Source organism: Cygnus atratus, chromosome 2 (genome assembly GCF_013377495.2).
Source record: "Cygnus atratus isolate AKBS03 ecotype Queensland, Australia chromosome 2, CAtr_DNAZoo_HiC_assembly, whole genome shotgun sequence".
Classification (NCBI taxonomy): Eukaryota; Metazoa; Chordata; class Aves; order Anseriformes; family Anatidae; genus Cygnus; species Cygnus atratus.
In genome coordinates, this window is record NC_066363.1 from 48,706,999 (window position 1) to 48,728,902 (window position 21,904).

Consider the following 21,904-nt stretch of genomic DNA (forward strand, 5'->3'; position numbering starts at 1 on the left):
GCACGTTAATAATCTTTAGTCTCTAAAATATATTTTAAAAGTATCAACCTTTTCCACTATGATGAGGTCTCCAACTTGTATGTCTGAACTCTTAACTTGCACTTTACCTTGAAGACAAAAAAAAAACATAATCAACTTAAGCAGGCATCAATAAAAAGTCACAAAAATATAAATGCAACTTATACTTAAAGACATTATTATTTTTAGAAAATGTTACAATTTATACAAAACTGATGTTTGAAGAACACATTAATAGATTTGATCTGTTTGAATAAATAACTCTGTAGTTAAGAAAGTCTATAGTTTTGTAACCAGTTAGCTACTGCAAGAACATTAGAGATGCTGAAGTCAGATCGACAATATCAATAATAGAGCTATAAAACTGGAAAAAGGAGTCTTTCACATTCTACTAGGCAGCCCTTCTAACTCTGACAAGTCAAGAATTATTACGCTTTGTCCTGGAGCATCTCACACATATGAGTTGTTATCCACAGCCCAGTTACCAAAAGGTAGTGTTGCTCAGCCCCAGAAGTTACTGATGTAAGTGGCACTGTCTGAAACTTGTTGGCAATCATAGTGGAAAAGAGGTAAGTCCCTCTCAAGTCAGAAGAAATGCCTGAAGACTTCATTTTAGAAAAGTAAAATATTAAAAGCTGAAATTGAGTGTGTCCACTCTCTAGAGCTCTCCATTCGGTAACTGTTGTGAACAACTCATATTCAAAAACAGCACAAATACCGATTTTAATTCTCTATGTTCTGTAGATATATTAATGTTTTTAAGACAGTTAAGTTTTAATATTCTTATTTGATTGACTGAAGAACTCAGACAGAGAAGGTAAGCTACTGCCCAAGAAGAGTTAATGTAGATCTCATGAAAATTGAGGAGTTGTAGTCCCAGGTCCTTGCTACAACTCCAGAAAATGTTGCTTCCTGGAGTTAAAAAAACAAAACAAAAACAAAAATACAACCAACAAACAAACCCTGTAGACAAAGTACAAGTCATGATATACCAACATCCTCTTCCAAGATATAACAGGTGGTCAATTCAGACCTGTTAACTCACGATATAAACATACACATATCTACACAGCCTGACACGCAAAAACATAGACAGACCCATATGAAATATCTCTCTCTTTCCATCAGAAACAGTATATTATTTCCAAGCAGCAGGTATCAGGTAAGTTATATCAAAACATGGTTAGGTTCTTTAAAAAAAAAAAAAAGACTCAAAATCAAAACCAGACCAAATAAATTAGAAAAGATGGCCCACAAAAGCATAGCAGGTACGGCAAACAATTTGGAGTTTAATAGAAAGTATTATGAATAGCAGATTTTTAATGCACATTCTATCATTTCTCAAAGTTCTATGACAAAAACTAAAGTAGCGTCCAAATCTAGGAGACCTCTTCATTGTAACGCTAAACGAAGAGATCAGCTAAACACAATCTCAGAAAATTCCTTACGTTTATATGTGCATTTAGTCAAAGGCAGTAAAATTTACCTTATGATTATTTTCAGCACTTTAAAGTCACATTTCATGCAAAAAATAACTTTGTTTAATTTAGTCTACTTAACAATGAATTTACTCCTTTAATTGACTTAATACATTTTAAAAATTGTATTAAAATTAATATTTAATAAATTACTATTAATCAATTTTCTTAATAAAGTTTCCAGGATGCTAGCAACTTGAAGATACAGAAATATATAATAATGTCAGTGGAGATCAGAACTGTTGTTTTGGCCTGCCTGCATAGTTAATTCTGAAAGCCAGTCTTTATTATTGATAATCTTTTACACCAGTTCAATTTCTTAGTTGCCAAACACACCTTTGCCTCCCACTCTTTTAAATACATAACCAATCATATCTTCATTTTGACTTCCAACCCCATCATAACACATTTGTGATAGTGAAGAGAGGAGCAGAAGACCTGAGTACAAAAAGGTGTAGCAAGAAGCATTAGTTCTCTACAGGAGTTTCAAGATAACTGCAAAGAGAATGAAGTAAGTGTCTCGTAGAGAATGAAGTAAGTGTCTTTGTCTTTTTTTTTTTTAAAGGAATCTAAAGTAACTTGTACTAAAGATCAGCCACTAGGAGAGCAGTCTAATATGAAATCAACACATTTAGACTGCTTAACTGTACAAGCCTGTGAATTCTCTTTATAAATTCACAAGTTTTGACTAGAAGTAAATAGTATATACTAAAACAAATGGTAATCTTAATTTGCTTTCTAAGTCTGGTAGCTTTACCAAAAACATAGCATTTCCTACTCTGTTTTCAATTTCTCTCCTAACAACTTTCAACAGTTTATCTCTTTGATAAAGTCTATGATTCTGTGATAACCAACTCAATTAACTGGTTATGATAATAACAACCACAAAAATCGAAGTATTTAAGCTGTGTTAAGTCTCAGATCTGTGCCACCTACAGTCACGTATGACCAAAATTATTCAGCAATACTAAATCAAATGAAACTAACAGCAATTTTATCAACTTGAACAACTGAAACTTCCAGTCATGTTATAACAGCATGTACAGTAAAGATCAAAAGACACTAACAATTCTACTGACCAGGTAGAATATTCATTTGTAGCACTGTAAGGCAGACAAAAAGCAAAGACTCCTAGTGCCAAGTATATCGACAGGAACCTACACATCAGCTTTGCTTGTACTTAGTCTAGTAATCCTGGGAATTTCACATCATGAATAGAAAAGCTTCCTGATTGGACTGCTTTCTAGGTGACTAACGCTACAGAGTATCTTCTATATTATCTAATATATTCTGTTGGAAGAGCCTCATTATCCCCACACACACGGAAGCAGCCATGGCTATCTCTACAATGAAACTGAGTGACAGGACACATTCCACTAAAATTAAATGGTAAAATGTGGCAGTAATTCAAAAAAATAGCTTAAGATTTTGAAAAGCTGGCAAATAACACTTTCCTTTAGACCAGTAAAAATGAGAATCATTGGATACCATTTCAGAGAACATTAAAATAATGCAATACTACATCTTAGTGAAGATGCATTTAGGGAAGAAAACCACAATGTTACTCACTACATAAATTATTTTTGCAAACTATTTTTTCACTAAAACCAGCTCAGTAGCAAAGCACTCTTCACCATCTGTGTAATTACCAATAAAGTCCAAAGCTGTCAGAAGTGGCTGCGCATCCAGACTTTATAGTCCACCAAGGCGCAAGGCTTTCGCCTAAAGCAACACACAGAATTACACAGAACTGGAACACTGAAACGTGTCTGTAGTAATTCATTACACTCTCAAGATAAAGCCTTTTGAAGAGAATTACAATGATTTGAAAAAACTAATAACTTGTATGTGATAACAAGTATTTCACATAAAAATTTAAGAAATTAAGTAAACAATCTAGGTATATAGTATATTAGAAAGGACTGTTTATTAATAAGCATCTTTATGAAAGAAGCTCCTGAAAGAACAGTAACTTCTGAGAGATTTTAGAAGTAATTTCAAAATTCTAAACTTACATATCATACCCTGAGCACTGTCTGAAGTACTGCTTTTGGAGCTGGCAACAGAACTTGTCTCTAACCAGCAAATATCAAACTCCTGTATGAAAGCAGTCAAGTACAGACCATATGAAAGTTTTACCTGGTATCTATTAGTCAGCATAATTGGAGTATACACAATATAACAGGGAACTGAAAAAAACTGACACCATTAAGCTACAGTTAGTCAAAGGTGACGATGCTGGTTTTTCAGTGGAAATGATGCTGCTTACAGTTTCCCTGATCAACTAAATTAAATTGATACAACCCTTTAAATACGCATCTGTGTTCCAAATAGTCTAAAAACCAGGAACAAAGTCATCCGTAGGTTTGAAACGTTATAAGCAATACAGACATAATGTTGTGTCTCTAGATTCAGAAATGTTTGTTCTTTTAAATACAGCAACTTTTGAAAAAGCACAAGGGTGCCCTGTTCTTGATCAGCTGACATTCTAATATTATAAGAGATTTCAATACAGATTTTAGTTCAGTGCAATAATATTACAATAATTATCAAGCAATTCTGACAAATACCTGATTTCAAAGTTGCAGATAACAGGTATAAATGACTCAAAACTCACTGGACACAATGACCTCTTGAAAGAGACCGTTTTGCAATTTAAAAAAGATCAATTGAGATAAAAACTCAGCAAGGTAGCATTTTAGGAACAGGGCATAAACAGAAGTTCAAAAATAAAACAAATTACTCATGTCACTGTAGCTCTTTAAAACAGATTTCTCAATCAGATTTTAAAGGAAACATACTAGCTTTCAGACTTTGTTCTCTCCTTATGTATAGCAGTTACTGATATTTTCTCAATTCCACACAGTTCTTGCTTTTATTTTTAAATTCACTACATTCTTAAATGTCCTTTAAAGATGCAGCGAAGACTTAAATATTTCATGTTCGAAGCCTAAATGGAATTATTTTATTAATCTCAGCTTCTCATCTTCTATGTACAAGGTTACATACTACAAATTCAGCAAGGAATGGTTGAAAACTGAATTTTGCCATGTTATGTGAAAAAGGAAACTGCCTAACATCAGTTATTTCATGGATCAGAGTAAGTCTGTAGACATTAAGCTGGCTGTTGCTACCTAAATTAAGCAACACTTAAAACGAAGTCCCATTCTCACTTGATTTTCTGTTTAGAATGGCTCATTATAAAATAAAAAGTTAACTCACTGACTAGAACAAATATCAATTCAAGATCTTATCTTACTAAAAAGAAATTCTAAGACTTCAAGAGTTACCAGTGTGAATCCAACAACTTAAAAAGCTGGTACTTCCTACACTTAGCAATATCACAGAATCACAGAATTGTAGGGGTTGGAAGGGACCTCAAGAGATCATCAACCTGCCAAAGCAGGTTCCCTAGAGCAGGTTGCCCAAGTAGGTGTCCAGACAAGCCTTGAATATCTCCAGAATATGCAGGTCATTTATGTATTTTAGGTGTTTGGGGAGTACCTCAGGCCAAAAATGACTCCACAGAAAGGCAACACCAATAGGTAGTCAAAGAACTCCTGATTTTAATCTATTACAATGCGGTATAAGAAGATTTTAACTTACAAAACGGCCTGCATTTACTACCTCTATACAAATAATTAACCACAGTTCAAGCAACAGTAGCTTATCTTGCTACAAATATATTTCCCTATCGCAAACATCTAACTAGAAGTGATCGTGGAAGATAAAAATGAGAATAGCACAACTAAACAAAGGGTAACACTGAACATTGCAAACTTTTAGTCTTCCTACTTCCCCATTTGAGCAAAGGCAACTTGCTTAACCTCTCTATGTCAATTTCTCCATCTTTGAGATGTAAAAGTACTTGTTTCAAAGAAAAGGCTGTAAAACCTACACAAGTCATAAAATCACTAGGGGAAAATAAGATGTTACAGAAATATGAAGTGCAGTTCCACTCTGAAAAGTACCTCTTAACAGTGGCATTGATTTTCAGGCCTTTAATTAAATCAGTATCAAGTTTGTTCATTCACAAGTAACAAAGCCTTCTTTCTCCAAACCATTAGCCTGTAGCTTAGTATAGCAAACCCAACTGATTTTTTCCACTTGAAGAGTACTGCTAATTTTAAAAAATTTGGCAGATTATATTGAAAGTTACTTATAAAAGTAGTTTGAAGAGGTGTAGTTCTTGACTTTATTAATTTGCTCAGATAAGTATCTAAATCCTCAACATCTGTAAAGATCTTGGTTTAATTTTATCGTAGCTGGCAATTCAACTTTTTGCCTCAAAATAATACCTTTCAGTTTCAGAATGTTTTATGATAAACAAATCCTATATTATGAAAGAAGTGTGAAGAAATATCTATTATCTTACGTATGTGTTTGTTGCATTTTTTAGTACAGCTTAATTTTGACTGGGGACTGTAACAATGTTTTCATTATTAAAAGTGGCTACACCTCAAAATATTGTTATCTCAGCAATCACAGGAAAGCCAACGTGTGCTTCAGACTTGATTGTAAGCAAAGATCTTGAATCTTTACTTCTGTAGAGTATCAGTGTCTTAAAAACAAATGAACAAACAAACAAACAAAAACAAAAAACAACAAACAGAACATAAACCAAGTATGAAATCATGCACAAGAAGGATGTGAAGCTCTTGGAACAGGTCCAGATAATCAGAGGGCTGGAGCACCTCTTGTGTGAAGAACGGTTGAGGGAACTGGGCTTGTTTAGCTTGGAGAAGAGAAGGCTCCAGGGAGACCTCATCGCACCCTTCCAGTACTTGAAGGGAGCGTACAAACAGGAGGGGGAATGCCTGTTTATATGTGTTGATAGTGATAAGACAAGGGGAAATGGTTTTAAACTAAGACAGGTGAGATTTAGATTAGATATTAGGAGGAGGCTTTTCACTCAGAGGGTGGGGAGGTGCTGGCACAGGTTGCCCAGAGAGGTTGTGAATGCCCCATCCCCAGAGGCATTCAAGGCCAAGCTGGATGTGGCTCCGGGCAGCCCGCTCTAGTGGTTGGCAACCCTGCCCAGAGCAGGGGGGTTGAAACTTTAAGGTCCTTTTCAACCCAGGCCATTCTATGATTCTGTGATGACACTGACACCAAAACTGGAAAGCTGAAATAAACATACATACTTGTAGGTAAAAGTTGACTATCCTTTTCTTACTAAAAAAGGCATTTTTAAAGCTTCTCTTTTGAACACATTACTACTCTGTGTGTCAGTTCCTGAAATAATTGCTACATACTATCTTACACAATTTGAAAATTTATATTCCATGCCTCGAAAAGAGCAGTGTCAAGGTGATCAAATGGGGTTTTAATTTGATGACTTATTTCTGGGAGAAGCTACAAAGTGAAGTTTCTTAAATACACATATTTAACAAAATATTACACGCACTGGGAAAGAGGAAATCAGGATTCCAAAACAGCTATTTAAGTGCCATTTAAATGCCTAGCAATTTACCAGAACCTCCAATATCCACAATATTTGAAAAAATGCTGAGAATTCCTCCTACTTGTTTAGAAGGCAAGAGAGGAAAGTGAAATGACAGACATAAAAGGCACCAAAGTTAGCTCTTAACACTGCAAATTTCAGTCTTGACATTTGCATCACACTGATAACTCTAAACTATAGACTTGCTTCCAGAACTAAGAATTTCAGATCACTAACCCTACTACTGAATACGGCAGGATGTAGTATCTATTTCAAAGGTGTTCAGTGTCACATGTAACAGACTAAAAAAAACACTAAAACCAAATAGCAGGTTAAATTACACCTTTGAAAGAAAAGCTGTAAGAGTCTATTTCTTTACAGACTGTATTAAAGACTACAAAGATCTGGAGGCCAGCAATGCAACCACTTGTGTTAAACAAATGATAGCTATCCCACTTGCAATTTTCCCACAGTGGTATCTCTAAATGTTGATAAAGCTATTTCAGGCTGTCAAGGAAGGGAAGAACAATAGTTGCTACGTTGCTCCCTGCTATATGCAAATCCCAGAAAGCAATGCAAGTTTCCATACTGTTTCCTATTCCTCACAGCTGCTAGGTTATGTAATCACTAATATGACTACTCACCATTTACTCACCTTCCAATCACTTTTTAAAATGGTATATTGGGTTTACATGGCAAGGTTTTGGTAGCAGAAGGGGGCTGTCAGGGTGCTCTCTGTCAGAAAAGACCAGGGGCTGCCTCATGTCAGGCACAGCAAGTTCCAGCTGGCTCCAAAACAGACCTGTTGCTGGCCAAAGCTGAGCCTGTGAGCAATGCTGGTTGTACTTCTATGATAACATAACTAAGAAAGGATAAAAAATGCTGCACTGCAGCTCTGTGAGAGAGAAGTCAGAAAACTGTGAGAGAAAACTCTGCAGACAAAAAGGTCTATGAAGGAGTGAGTGCTCCATGTACTGGAGCAGATTCTCCTGTATCCTGTCAAGACGACCACGGTGGAGCAAGCTGTCGGCTTGCAGCCCATGGAGGGCCACCCCAGAACAGATACTCACACTGCAGCCTGTGGAGGACATGACACCATGGATCAGTATGCTGTAAAGGAAGCTGCAGCCCATGGAGAAGAGCCCACTGTGGAGCAGGCTGTCTGGTGGGAACTGCGGCCTGCGGGGGACCCATGCTGGAGCAGTCTGTTCCTACAGGACTACAGCCCGTGGAGAGGGCCCATGGTGGAGCTGTTCTTGAACTGCAGGCCGCTGGAAGTTCACACTGGAACAGTTCATGTAGGATTGTATCCCATGGGAGGGACCTCACGCTGGAGCAGGGGAAGAGTGTGTAGAGGAAGGAGCAACAAAGAAAGTGTTATGGTCTGATTGCAACTCCCATTCCTCATCCTCCTGCACTGGGAGTAGGAAGAAGAACTGGGAGTGAAGTAGAGCCTGGGAAGAAAGAGTGTGTGAGGAAGGTGGGTTTTATTTCTCACTATCCTACTTTGTAATTAATACTCTGTTTAGCAGAGCTTTAAACTAGATTCAGCAGGGGAGGGGGGTGTACTTCTGAGTAACAGAGAAGAACAAACACCAACACTTTAGGAAGCAACAGGGAAATATCTGTGAATTGTCCCAAACAAATTAGGATGGGCCCCTCTAAAAAGGTGATGCAGCCAATAGCCCAGCTGAAGTGCCTTTACACTGACACATGCAGCATGGGAAACAAGCAGGAGGAGTTGGATACCACAGCACAATTAGAAAACTATGATCTAATTGCTATCAATGGGTTTTGGGGCAAATCACACAACTGGAATCACACTGCAATTAAGGGCTACAAGTTTTTCAAAAGAGATGGGCTGAGAAGGGGGGGGGGGTTGATGTTGCCCTCTGTTTTAAGAAATGGATAGATTGCAAAGAACAGGTTGAGAGCTTGCAGATAAAAATTAAGTACCGAACCAATAAAGGACACCTCATGGTTGGGGTTTACTGCAGACCATCTGATCAAGGGAAGCTTGTTAATGAGGCCTTCCTGCTTCAGCTACAACAAGCATCGCGCCCACAGGCTCTCGTCCTGATTTCAACCAACCAGGTACCTGCAGGAAAGCAACACAGCAGGCTGTAAGCAATCCAGGAGACTTGTGGAGTGCATCAGGGTAAATTCCTGGTCCAGATATTAGACAAACCAACCAGAGGAGAAGCGTTACTTGACCTGGTGCTCAACTATGCAGATGAACTTATTAAAGAGGTTAAGACTGGAAGCTGTCTGGGCTGCAGAGACCATGCCCTCGTTGAGTTGGTGACCCCAAGATATATGGGCCTGGCAAAAAGCAAACACAGGACCCCAAAACTTCTGAAGAGCGAACTTCCAGCTATTTAAAGAACTAGTGGATGAGATCTCCTGAAATGCTGTCCTTAAGGAACAGAGGAACTCATCAGAATGGGCAACTCTTTAAGGACACTGTTCTTAGACTGCAAGAACTCTCCATCCCTACATGTAAGAAATCAAGCAGGGAAAGCAGGAAACCAAGATGGTTGTGTAAGGAGCTGCTGGACAAACAGATTTAAGAAGGTAAATGCACAGGCAGTGGAAGCAGGGGCATGTGGCCTGGGAAGAGTACAGAGATGCCACATCTAGATGTGTAGGGATGGGATCAGGAAAGCCAAGGCACAGATGGAACTGAACTTGACAAGGGATTTAAAAAATAACAAGAAGGGATTCTACAGGTGCATTGTTGAGAAAAGAAAGGCCAAGGAGAGTGTAATCCCTTTGATAAACGAGAAGGGAGAGCTGGTAACAACAGACATGGAGGAGGCTGAGGTACTCAACAACTTCTTTGCCTCAGTCTTCACTGCCAATCAGGCTTCCCGTGTCTCTCAAGTCTCTGAAAGTGTAGGTGAGGGCTGGGGGAAGAGTCCCTCCCCCTATAAGCACAGAGCAGGTTTGAGACCACCTGATGAAACCGAACAGATGCAAGTCTACAGGGCCCGATGCCATGCATCCCAGGGTCCTGAGGGAACTGGCTGATGTAGTTGCCAAGCCTCTCTCCATCATTTTTGAAAAGCCATGGCAGTCAGGTGAAGTCACTGGTGAGGAAGCATCACTCCCATTTTTAAGAAGGGTAGAAAGGAAGATCCAGGGAACTACAGACCAGTGAGCCTCACCTCTGTGACAGGGAATACCATGGAACAGATCCTCCTGAAAGCAACGTTAAGGCACGTGCAAGATAAGGAGGTTATCCAAGTCAGCTAACACGGCTTTATCAAGGGTAAATTGTGCCTGAGCAAACTGGTGGCCTTCTATGATGGAGTGACTGCATCAATCAACAAGGGAAGACTGACCGATGTCATCTACTCAGACTTCTGCAAGGCCTTCGACATGGTCCCACATGACATCCTCACCTCCAAATTGGAGAGAGACAGATTTGAAGGGTGGACTATTTGGTGGATAAGGAATTAGCTAGATGGATGCAGCCAGAGAGCTGCAGTCAATGGCTCTATGTACAGTGACGGGTGGAGTCTTTCAGGGGTCTGTCTTGAGACCAGTACTGTTTAATATCTTTATCAATGACAGAGACAGTGGGATCAAGTGCACCCTTGGGAATGTTACAGATTACACCAAGCTGAGTGGAGCAGCTGATACAACAGAAGGAAGGGATGTCATCCAAAGGGACCTTGACAAGCTTAAGAAGTAGCCTCATGTGAACCGAATGAGGTTCAACAAGCCCAAGGGCAAGGTGCTGCAATCCCAGACACCAGTAAAGAGGTGGTACACTCGATCCCCTTACCAATGTCATTGATAAAAATATTAAACAAAACTGGCCCCAATACTGAGCCCTGGGGAATACCACTCAAATGTTAAAGCATTCTGTTCCTATTATGCAATCACATGATTTCAAATGATATGCTAAAATTAAAAACAGTGTTTTTAATACTTATCTGACTCTCAATACATCAACCTGTTCTTATGTACAAATATATCTACTAAGATTGAAAGACTCAGAAATGTTATTAGATTGTATTTCTTAGTTACTGATTCCTTATTTCATATATGCACTTGATATACAACTGACAGTGCTGCCGATTTACTGTTCAGATCAATTTCAGAGTACTGCACACTGAAGTAATAGTGCAAAATAGTAGCATATTTCAAAGATATATACAGTAATATACATTTCCTTTACAAGCCAAAGATTTACAGTATTTCTTAAACAGATCAAATTTAAGTTTCATTATCTAACTGAAATCAAGAATTTCAGTCCAGTATCAGTTTCATTCTCAAACGTACAGTTTGAAGTATTAGATAGTTGTTTGAACTGAAATTCTATGTGTATTACAAAAAGATTAAATATTTAAGGATTTATACAAATGGTTTTACTAACCTCGTACTGTCAGCTTGCTATACAACTGTGAGTTCATTTCCTTGTCTCTCTTGTAACGACGATACTCATCAACAGCTTCCCGTACCACTGTGACTGTCAAAACAAATCCCTGTTAAAGATACAATGATGCAACTCAGAATTGTCAAAATGCTAGAACATAAATACACAAGCAGGAACACTATATAAAGTAAGAACATGAACTTAGAATATTTACTTTTTCATTCATTTGGATTTTTTCTTTTTCAAATGTTTTCTTCAATCTGTTAAATTTTTAGTCCAAAAAGGAAAATCATACTTGTATACTGTATACATATAATTTGAAAATGTGGATATTCAAATTATGTCTAATTTAGATATAAACTGAAATGTAAAAAAAAATTAAATGCCTCAAATAAGTAAAAGACTGCTTTACAGTTTTTTAAGCTTATTTTCCCATCTTCTGAAAAATCTGGGGCTTTACAACAAACATTTAAGAAGTCTCCAGTTCAAATACTGGTAAGTTCACTGCCTTTTGCCTAACAGACAGAAATGAAAAGGTAACAGATGCTTAGTTTAATTATTTTTGCCATCTTACATTTATTTACCATCCCACTACAAATATTGACAAAGAAAAAAAAAAAGGGTTCTGTTCTGAAGAATTAAGTATCTAAATGTTTTGGCTTCAATTTTCACAGGACAGTGCCATTGCAGCTTATACTGGAAGTGCAGAGAGTTCCACATATAATTAAGTTTCTGGCCACACAAAGAATATGCTGGCTAAAAGGAATACAGAACAGTTCAGGGATATAGTTGTAGGAGTTTCCCCTCTCTCTTTCTAATTTTTCTCAGATATGGTTTCTGGCTACTTGAAATCAAGTACTTAGTCTTTCTCCATCAGTGGAAGAGAAATAACGTTTTATGTCAGTAAAGGGAGCTTATTACTGTCATACAAGATTACTAAAAAAAATATTCACAAATCCTCCAACAGATAAGGCTTTAGATTATCTATTTGGACTCAGAAACACATCAGTATTTCCCTTCTATGCCAGAAAATATAAGCCATTAGACTACTTTCTTGCAAAATTCCAACAGTGTTTGCCAGCCTTCCCCTACTTTCTCAGTAGAAAGAAGTCAAGATGTGGAGCTTTTTTAGAACAGTCTTGACTACAATTTTTCTTTTCAATAGCAAGGGCATTTTGCATTTCCAGTCCCGAATTCTAAGGTTTAATCTGTTGCAGGCTTATAGTTACATACTTCTTGTTTGTTCATGTTTACACTAGCTACATCAATTAAATTAGAACCAGATAGAACAATAAACTGCCTAAAACACATTCTTGCTCACTCCTCACACCAAATCCCCTAATACTTGCTAGTATTATTTAAACCCAAGTTTCAGATCTTAATTTAGCCCTTTGAGATAGCAGGAGGTTCAGACAGGCCTGCCTTAGAACTCCATTTTCAACCCTCAGAAATATGAAAGTACTTTACAAAATCGGTCAACTACATTCTGAAAAGTGTCTGAGGATCTGACAGGATTGACATGCTGCTTTACTTGGAATAAAAGTTTTCTCTAATTTTTATAAAATTGTTTATCTTCATTTTCTCCAGACACCTTAAATCATTGCCATTCTGAATGGCCATTTGCTAGTGCCCCTAACCACCATCTCTACGCTTTAGAGCAGTAGGGTTTTTCCCCCTCTTATGGCAGCATTCTGTGTTATCTTTATGAGCTTTGACAACAGAAATATTTTAGTAGCATAAGAAAGGAACTCCTGAAATGCTTTCCAATATTTGCCACTTGCACATATCATATTCACTAGGCAGTAATCAAAGCACAGAATGTGAGGTGTTAATTTCAAGAATTTCTCCTGGAAATCGCCTGCTAGGTAGCTCCATACAAATGACCATGACTATAAGGAAGTATTTAACACATCCCTTTTTCCTCATTTACCCAAAGGAATTGGACATTCTTCCAAAGGGGAGCTGAAAGCTAATCTAACAAGAAAACTCATTCTGTTGCCTTTCTTTATAGGTAGTTAAACATCTTTAGCATACAGCTTCCAATCAAATTTATGTCCCTTACATCCTTGGATGTTGGACTTGAAAGAAGAGTTCTATTCTCTACTATGCAAATGACAACAAATGAGTAAAATACAGCCTTGTTTGAAGAACTCTGCTGCTTGATCTAAGTGCAAAGTGAAGAAAGGGGAGGGGAAGAGGCAGAGTGACAAAAAACACCCACCTTTTAGAAGACAGTCAGCTTCTATTCTGTGGTTTTAAGTATTGTGCTGAATAATTTCTGTTTATTTTAAACTCTTGAGAGAAAACACGAGCCAAAACTAAGTTATAGCTACTCCTCTTACTCCTCTTATTCTTGATGAACATTTCCCAACAATTTACATGCTCTTCCAGGAGAGAAAAAAAAAAAAAAAAGAAAGAAATACCCTCATCTGCCAAGCCACAATAACAACCCGGGGAGTCTGACATAAATGTTTTATATTTTCATCATAAATACTGAGCCTTACTCAACATACAGTTAATCTTGTTTACCTGGAAGTCAGCTACTCAAGTAGAAACAAATGAGTTTTCCAAAAACTAAGCACCAGCAACAAGATCTCAGTTTGTGCAAGATGTGAAAACCGGAAACATTATTCAAAATATCCTTGAAGAAGACCCACAGGTCTATACAAAACAGATTCTGTGTTATACAGTATTATTATTATTTTTTTGACAGAGATAAAATGGGCTGATATGCCAAGATGGGCTGATATTTTTTTTTCTCCTTACTACTCCATTAACATACAGCACTTCACAATTAAGAGACCAACTTCCAGACAAGGTTAACTTCTGTCTTTTGTTACTGGGTCACTAACAAAGACCTTTGTAAATATTCATTTTAGAACTCCCACAGTTAAACATTTTTTCTGTCTTGGAAGTATTTTTTGTTGCAGCAACAGTCGTCTGGACATGGAGGTGTGAAGAATCTCCAGGACTGCCTCTTCATTTATCAGTACTTAAAAGGTCTTATGTCTCAGCAATTAAATCAATCCAGAATATTTACTAGAATGACTGAAGAACAACCTTTACTCAAGCAGTCTGCATGTCACTACTCCTCTTGAACACCTCTTGCAATAAACACTAGTGAAAAATACAATTTTAAAAATAAATTTAGAAAATAAGGTATTTGTTCTTCCTGATCTGCTTTTACACATGGGGCAATGGGGATGGGAAACTGAAAAAAAAAAAAGGTAATGATTCAGTTAAAATAATATATGAATTCAAAATCACAAGAATATAGCTGGCGGACTACCATAAGAGCCTCTTCTCCAGAGGATAGTTTTTCCTGAGGTTTGAAAATTGTAAGTCAGAAGCAACTATTTGAACAGTTTCCCAAGAACATACTGCAGAATGTTCAATAATAGACATATTGAAAGGAAAGCAGTGCAACTGGCAATGCAATCAGTCAGGAAAAGCATGTTTAATGCATAACTTATTTTCAAAATACCTTTTCCTTCTGCTTTACTCACAGCTTAATTATTATTTTTTTATTTTTTAATATTTATGCATTTTTTGTGAAAAAAGTACAGGATTAAAACCGATACCAAAAGAATGCAAAAATGTACGCTTTCAATTATGACCTAGCCTTAAGATATAAAATAGTGAACAAAAACAGAAAAAAAAATAACACACAAGTATTGAATGCTGCCAATAAAGTTCTCTACCAGCTAAAGTTTTTCTTTTTTGTTTGTTGGTTTTTGTTTTCCTCTTTTCAATCTCTCAAGCGACCAACTGCTATAAAGGAACATTACTGATTCAGACTAGCCACTTAATAAAAAGGGTTAACAAACAACACCTTCTGCAATATCTGCTGTAATACTGTACTTTGAATTAAGTATTTTACTTCTGTTACATATTTCATCAGTGTAGTTTACCAGAGGAAAATCTATGAAATATGTACATGAACTCTTCAGCTGAAGTTTAAAAAACCCTCTTTTTAATAGCATTTTTCTGTTTACCAGAGGAGCCCAGTACGTATACAGGTAGCCTATTTTCAATGCTGGTACAAACTGTGAGCAGGACACGACGAGAAAATAGAGATTCAAGAAAAACTTGAACTGTTCATATAAAACCTAAAATGAGAAACACAAAATAGATAAATTCCTTAATATTTATGCGTATAGTATACATAAAATTCACTTTATCGTGACAGTAGATACAAAACCTATGGCATACTAAAACACATAGTACTATAACTGTGCTATACAGTACAGCATATTGTACAGCATATTGTACTGTATAGTACAGTATAATATCCCCAATACTATATATATTATTATTATTTTAACATTATAATGCTATTTTTGTTGAGAAAATTCCTCTGATATGAATGCCTCTTTTCAGTCTGGAAAAGCAATTTGCTGATTTTTTGACATTTTGAAAACCGAACTATGTAAGCTCATCAGTCTTTAAAAATATTATATACATATCAAGATCACAGTGCAAAGATTCACTATGGAATTTCAACAGAAAATGGAATTCAGATGTTTGTAGAAGGATCTTGTAATAATTTTATATTCATAATAGTAACCTTTGTTTATGAAACCAAGTGAGTTAAGTTTGATTTTTTTCTTAAAGTGCCAATAAAAACACAGAAGACTGTATCTGAACTTTCACTGCTTAAAGTTCTCATTTTTAGCTGCTAAATCTTTTCTTCCTAAAAATACAGCATTATATCTTTTTGTTAGGTACCAATACTTTAATTCTGCATTATCTGTCTTAAGATGCTTCCTTTCTTAAAATATTCACAGCTCAGCCTTCAATAAAAAAAATAAAAACTCATTGGCATCAAATGAACAGGAACCATTTACGAAAGTATTATATTATTTTAGACTTTGTCATTTTAACCTCTACAGACAGAGTAAGAAAATCGAGTAAGATACACGATATTGCTCTTCATCAGCGTGAGAATACCCTAAAACTTCAACCCCATCTACAGCACATAGAGAAAACAGTACACATCGACTCCTAATTACTTTCATTCAACACATTCCCTCAGCACACTCCCTCTTCCATGTAGCCACTGAAGTTTCTACTCTTGTACAAGCTGAAGATCTACAACTCATCTGTTTCTCTCTCAAGATTCTCAGCTTTCAAAGGGGCCAAGGTTACCATCAGTTGAGACACGTTCCTTCAAAATTACCACTTCCCACAGTTCTTAAAAATAATGAAACTACTCAGTCTTCAAGAACAAATGTTGTTTAGGAAGACAAAATGACTACAGAAGTGATCCACAGAGAGTGGGTAGGTATTGTTCTCCTTCCAAAAGGCTATCAGATGGAATCTCAGAATAAGGTAGTGTTCTTCAGTTTCCATAGCAAGACCAACTTTTTTTTTTTTTAACAAAAGCAATGACAGTTTACTAAGTTTTTAGAAAGTTTAAACTATGCAATATTAATAATAACATGGACATGAAGTAATCTGGAAAAATGACTTAGCACTAAATTTCTCAAAAGAACCTTTTGTAATAAATACTGATACAGAGGATGTGTCTATTAATAAATAAAAGTTTGGTCTAAACTCCAAGATAATTGTTCCAGTTCTAATTGAAGACAAAGTACCCTCACCACAGAATAAATTGTTCCATATTCCAAAAGAATGACAGATGCTGACATCTGGTATAACATGACGCCTCTAGCTACTAGGGAGTGGCTAGCTACTAGAAGTGTCTACTGAACTTGCAATATTATTCTAGATTGTAACTCCACAGTGAGTAATAAATTGCTTCAAAGCCAAAAGTTTCAAAACAGATCAAAACCACATTTAATTAGTATCTCCATCTTTTAAGTTTACAATTCAGTTGACATTGCAATGACTCTGCATGAAAATCAAAGCTACTTGACAGATATTTATTGCTTTCATCAGTGCAATGTTATTACTTATGTAAAAAACTAAGCCCTAGGAAAAAAACTCAGAAAAGTTAATCTCAACGTGTCTTTCTGGCAAAGTAGCAGCACCTTAATGTCGCCAGTGTCTTGCAAGAGTGTTATATTACTACTGTTCTGCTAAAAAGCTACCTAGACAACCTCAAATCTTCTGATTTTTTCAAATTTGGAACTGACAAAACTGTAAAGTCAAAAAGATGTTATTTATGGAAATTACCGTAAAATTTCTAAACAGCTGTACCAAGTGATGAAGAGGAAATAGTAAACAAACTGCACAATCTGGTAGAAGCAGTATTTTATATAAAGGTAAGGAATTAGAACTAAATTTGGAAACATTAGAGCTCTTTTAGCCAGTAAGATTCTGTTAACCTTAACATTTTATATCAAAGTACAAGCTTCATATAATCATTAAAAACTACCCAAAACTGTCAGTTGCAATGTTAAAAAAAATATGATCCTAAACAGAAGACTAATCTTCAAATGATGATTTCAACCGGGGCAACTCATTCAGGTCAACATTTATAACTTAGTTACATCTATGGTTTTGGAACCAATACAACTGTGTTCCCTACAAATTATTTGTAGCAGAACAGTGCAAATACAGATAGCTACAGAGTACTTCCAATCAATTGAAAGTGTTAATTTATGTCTAAAATTAAAATTGAGAAGCATTTTATTTTCACCAACTATTGTGTGATATCCACTTAGAATCCCACTTTCTTCTGAAGTTACTAAATAATTCCCAAATAACATATAAAAAATATTTCTGATCCTGGCTATGCAGCTAAACCAAAATTTTTCAAAAGAGATCAAAAAAAGAACATTAACTCTCTCAACAGAGAATTGCAACCTATGGCTGATCCTTACAGGAAACATGAATCTAGTTTAGGATTTGTAATCTACATTGCAGATTTCCAGTCACAATAACCAATAGCTTACTATATGCGTAATGAATTTTATGACCTTTAGGAATGCATATGCAGCTTAGCCAATTTCAATGTATTTAATAATTTAAAATTCAGAAGAAAATATTTACTTGGTTCAACAGTGATGAGAATATTTTATCTGCCTGTGATAAGTGACATTTTATTTCTTTGACAGGAGATCAGTCTTAATTACAAAACCATTCGGTTTTGTTGTTGTTTTAATAACGAAATGTATTAGAAAGCACCTGCAAGTCACTGGACCAAAGGGGCTAGAGGAATAGAATCAATGCTCTTATAAATCTGCATGATCACTTATAAAGATAAGACAAAGCATGTCTGTATTCAAATGTAGAATACATTTTTTGCAACATGTCACAAAGTATTTCAAAAAGCATATTAGTAAAATTTATAATATCATCAGCATACATTTTTAGGTGTTAACTGGTGACGCTTCAACAGCTGTCTTCTCTATTGTTGTACTTCATTATAGCAACTAATTTTTGAAAAGTAAACAGACAACATTTCATCATCTAGACTGCAAACGCTATAAGCAAAAAATTGAAACTATTCAGACACATACGGGTTCTTGAAAAAAAAGAAAGCAAAAAACCTGCATCTACTCCACAACAAAAGTATTATCTGAAGGACTGCATTCAAAACCAAAAGGACTTCATTATTTTTTTAAACTGCAGTAAGAAATACAACTCTGAAAAATACTACTTTACTAAGCTAAGCCTTACTTATTTCCATATAAACCAAAGAGATTTTTCCTTATGAGTTCATATTTCAGAATGCACCATTTACTGTGCTTTCAATGGCAGTGAGCACGCAGAAATATCTATATTAGTACACTGATTTTCAACTGTTTCTCAACTACAGTCAGTATTTTGTGGCACTTTCACAACTGATAGTGTAGAATTGCCTGTTTCAAACAGAGGATTACAAATTTCTAATGATGAACAGAAAAATGCAAGGAAATGTATCTCAAATTTGTAAAGCTTCACTGAAATCCAACTGTTCCGAGTCATACAAATTGCACTTCTCTAGTAAATACCCCTTTGAAAATACAATTAAGAAAAAAGCAGCTTTGCTCTTACTGTCAATTGCAATTAAAGACATTGAGATAAAGGCAGAAAAAAATGAAGAATCTGGGCAAATAAATGATCTTTTCACAGAACTGCCAAATAAAGAAAACAGTATAGAACATACAGTCAGGCCAATACCAGAAAACAATTAGTAGCCTTACCCCAGGTATAAAGGTAAAGACGTTGTATTTTTGATTTTTAATGGCATTTTTGGGGTATTTTTCTTCACACTTTTCAGGACACCCAAGCCACACTGTGCGAGCCTTCAGCTCTTTCTTTCTTCGGCAAATGTTTATAAGCCAATCAGAACAACTGAAAAGAAAAATAATTGTTTACTTTCAAACTAAAAATTTACTGTATATGATAATCAATTTCAAACATGGAATCCTGAAGCTAAGAAAAATAGGTGCTTTTTTTCACTGTATCTAAATTAGTAAGCAAGATGTTGACTTTTAATATTTAGGTTAATTACACAGAACTCTTAACTCAGACACACACACAAATATACTCACACGTTTATGTATACACACACACTTTTATATATGTGGATATGTACATATATACACTTTATACATCTATAAAAACACATAAATAATATCTATCTGTAGATATATATAGTTGAGCAACCTGGTCTAATGGAAGGTGTCCTTGCCCTTGGCAGGGGGGCTGGAACTAGATGATCTTTAAGGTCCCTTCCAACCCAAGACATTGTATCATTTTATGAATGTTATGTAAATATATATATTTGTTTACACGTTTTATATTATATATAATAATGTATATGTAATATATATGTAATATATATAATGTATAATGTAATATAATGTGTAATAATGTATAATAATATGTCATAATGTAGTAACAAAGTAGTGTAATACATATAATATGTAATATTTAATATATGTAATATAATAATATATATGGATCCATACAAGTCCATGGGTCCGGATGGGATTCATCCCAGAGTGCTTAGAGAGCTTGCTGACGTTATTGCTGGACCTCTCTCAAGTATTTTTCAACAGTCTTGGGAATCTGGAGAGGTCCCAGTTGACTGGAAGCTGGCAAATGTTGTACCAATTTTCAAGAAGGGTAAGAAAGAAGACCCTGGCAACTACAGGCCTGTCAGTCTCACGTCAGTGCCTGGTAAAATTATGGAGAAGATTATCCTTGAAGTTATTGAAGCGTACCTGGGGGACAATGCAGTCATTGGTCCCAGCCAACATGGGTTCATGAGGGGTAGGTCCTGTTTGACTAACTTGATTTCCTTTTATAATAAGATCACCCATCTAGTCGATCAAGGGAAAACAGCTGACGGGATTTTTTGGATTTCAGTAAAGCTTTTGACAGAGTTTCCCATACGATCCTACTGGACAAAATGTCTAGCATACAGCCAGACAAAAAAAATCATACAATGGGTGAGCAACTGGCTGACAGGCAAGGCTCAAAGGTTTGTGGTAAATAGGGCCGTATCAGGCTGGCAGACGGTCACCAGTGGGGTCTCCCAAGGCTCCATTTTAGGGCCAGTCCTCTTCAATGTTTTTATAAACAATTTGGATGTAGGACTAGAAGGTGCTTTGAGAAAATTTGCTGATGACACTAAACTTGGAGGAGTTGTTGACTCTGTTGAGGGTGGAAAGGCCTTGCACAGAGATCTGGACAGACTGGAGAGCTGGGCGATCACCAACCACATGAAGTTTAACAAAAGCAAGTGCCGGGTCCTGCACCTGGGACGGGGCAACCCTGGCTATACGTACAGACTGGGCAACAAGACTCTGGAGAGCAGCCCCGCAGAGAGGGATCTGGGGGTTGTGGTTGACAGCAAGCTGAACATGAGCCAGCAGTGTGCCCTGGCAGCCAGGAGGGCCAACCATACCCTGGGGTGCATCAAGCACGGCACTGCTAGTCAGTCGAAGTAGATGATTGTCTTGCTCTACCCTGCGCTGGTGCAGCCTCACCTCAAGGTACTGAGTGCAGTTTTGGGCACCACAGTACAAAAAGGATGTGAAACTGTTGGAGAGTGTCCAGAGAAGGGCTACGAAGAAGGTGAAGGGCCTAGAGAAGAAGACGTATGAGAAGCGGCTGAGGTCACTTGGCTTGTTCGGCCTGGAAAAGAGGAGGCTGAAGAGAGACCTCATTGTGGTCTACAGCTTCCTCACGAGGAGGAGTGGAGGGGCAGACGCCGATCTATTCTCTTCAGTGACCAGTGACAGGACCTGTGGGAACGGTGTCAAGCTGAGACGGGAGGTTTAGGCTAGACACCAGGAAGAGGTTCTTCACTGAGAGGGTTGTCGTGCACTGAAACAGGCTCCCCAGGGAAGTAGTCACTGCACCAAGCCTGTCAGAGTTTAAGAAGTGTTTGGACTGTGCTCTTAGTCATATGGTCTGAATTTTCAGGTAGACCTGTGTGGTGCCAGGTGCTGGACTTGATGATCCTTACGGGTCCCTTCCAACTCAGGATATTCTATGATTCTATGATAATATATATGCATATAACACATATAATATTATATATATATATATATAAATGCACACACACACAAACATTTGCACATTCTTTACAGGAAAACCTAATAAAATACTTTCAGTACAGAATCACAGAATGGCTCAGGTTGGGAGGGACCTCTGAAGACTATCTAGTCCAACCCCTCT

General features: G+C 36.7%; 1 protein-coding gene across 6 annotated transcripts in view; it reads right to left on the minus strand.

Moving 5' to 3' along the window:
* Positions 1-21,904, minus strand: part of ATP9B (ATPase phospholipid transporting 9B (putative)) — a 181,093-nt gene that overhangs the window by 130,273 nt on the left and 28,916 nt on the right. For all 6 annotated transcript variants that reach the window (XM_035549695.2, XM_035549692.2, XM_035549691.2 and 3 more), the window contains exons 3-6: positions 19,417-19,567; positions 15,319-15,432; positions 11,324-11,432; positions 49-107 (exon numbers count right to left, since the gene is read on the minus strand). In XM_035549695.2, the coding sequence (XP_035405588.1) occupies positions 49-107; positions 11,324-11,432; positions 15,319-15,432; positions 19,417-19,567 (433 nt within the window). The remainder of the gene's footprint in view (positions 1-48; positions 108-11,323; positions 11,433-15,318; positions 15,433-19,416; positions 19,568-21,904) is intronic.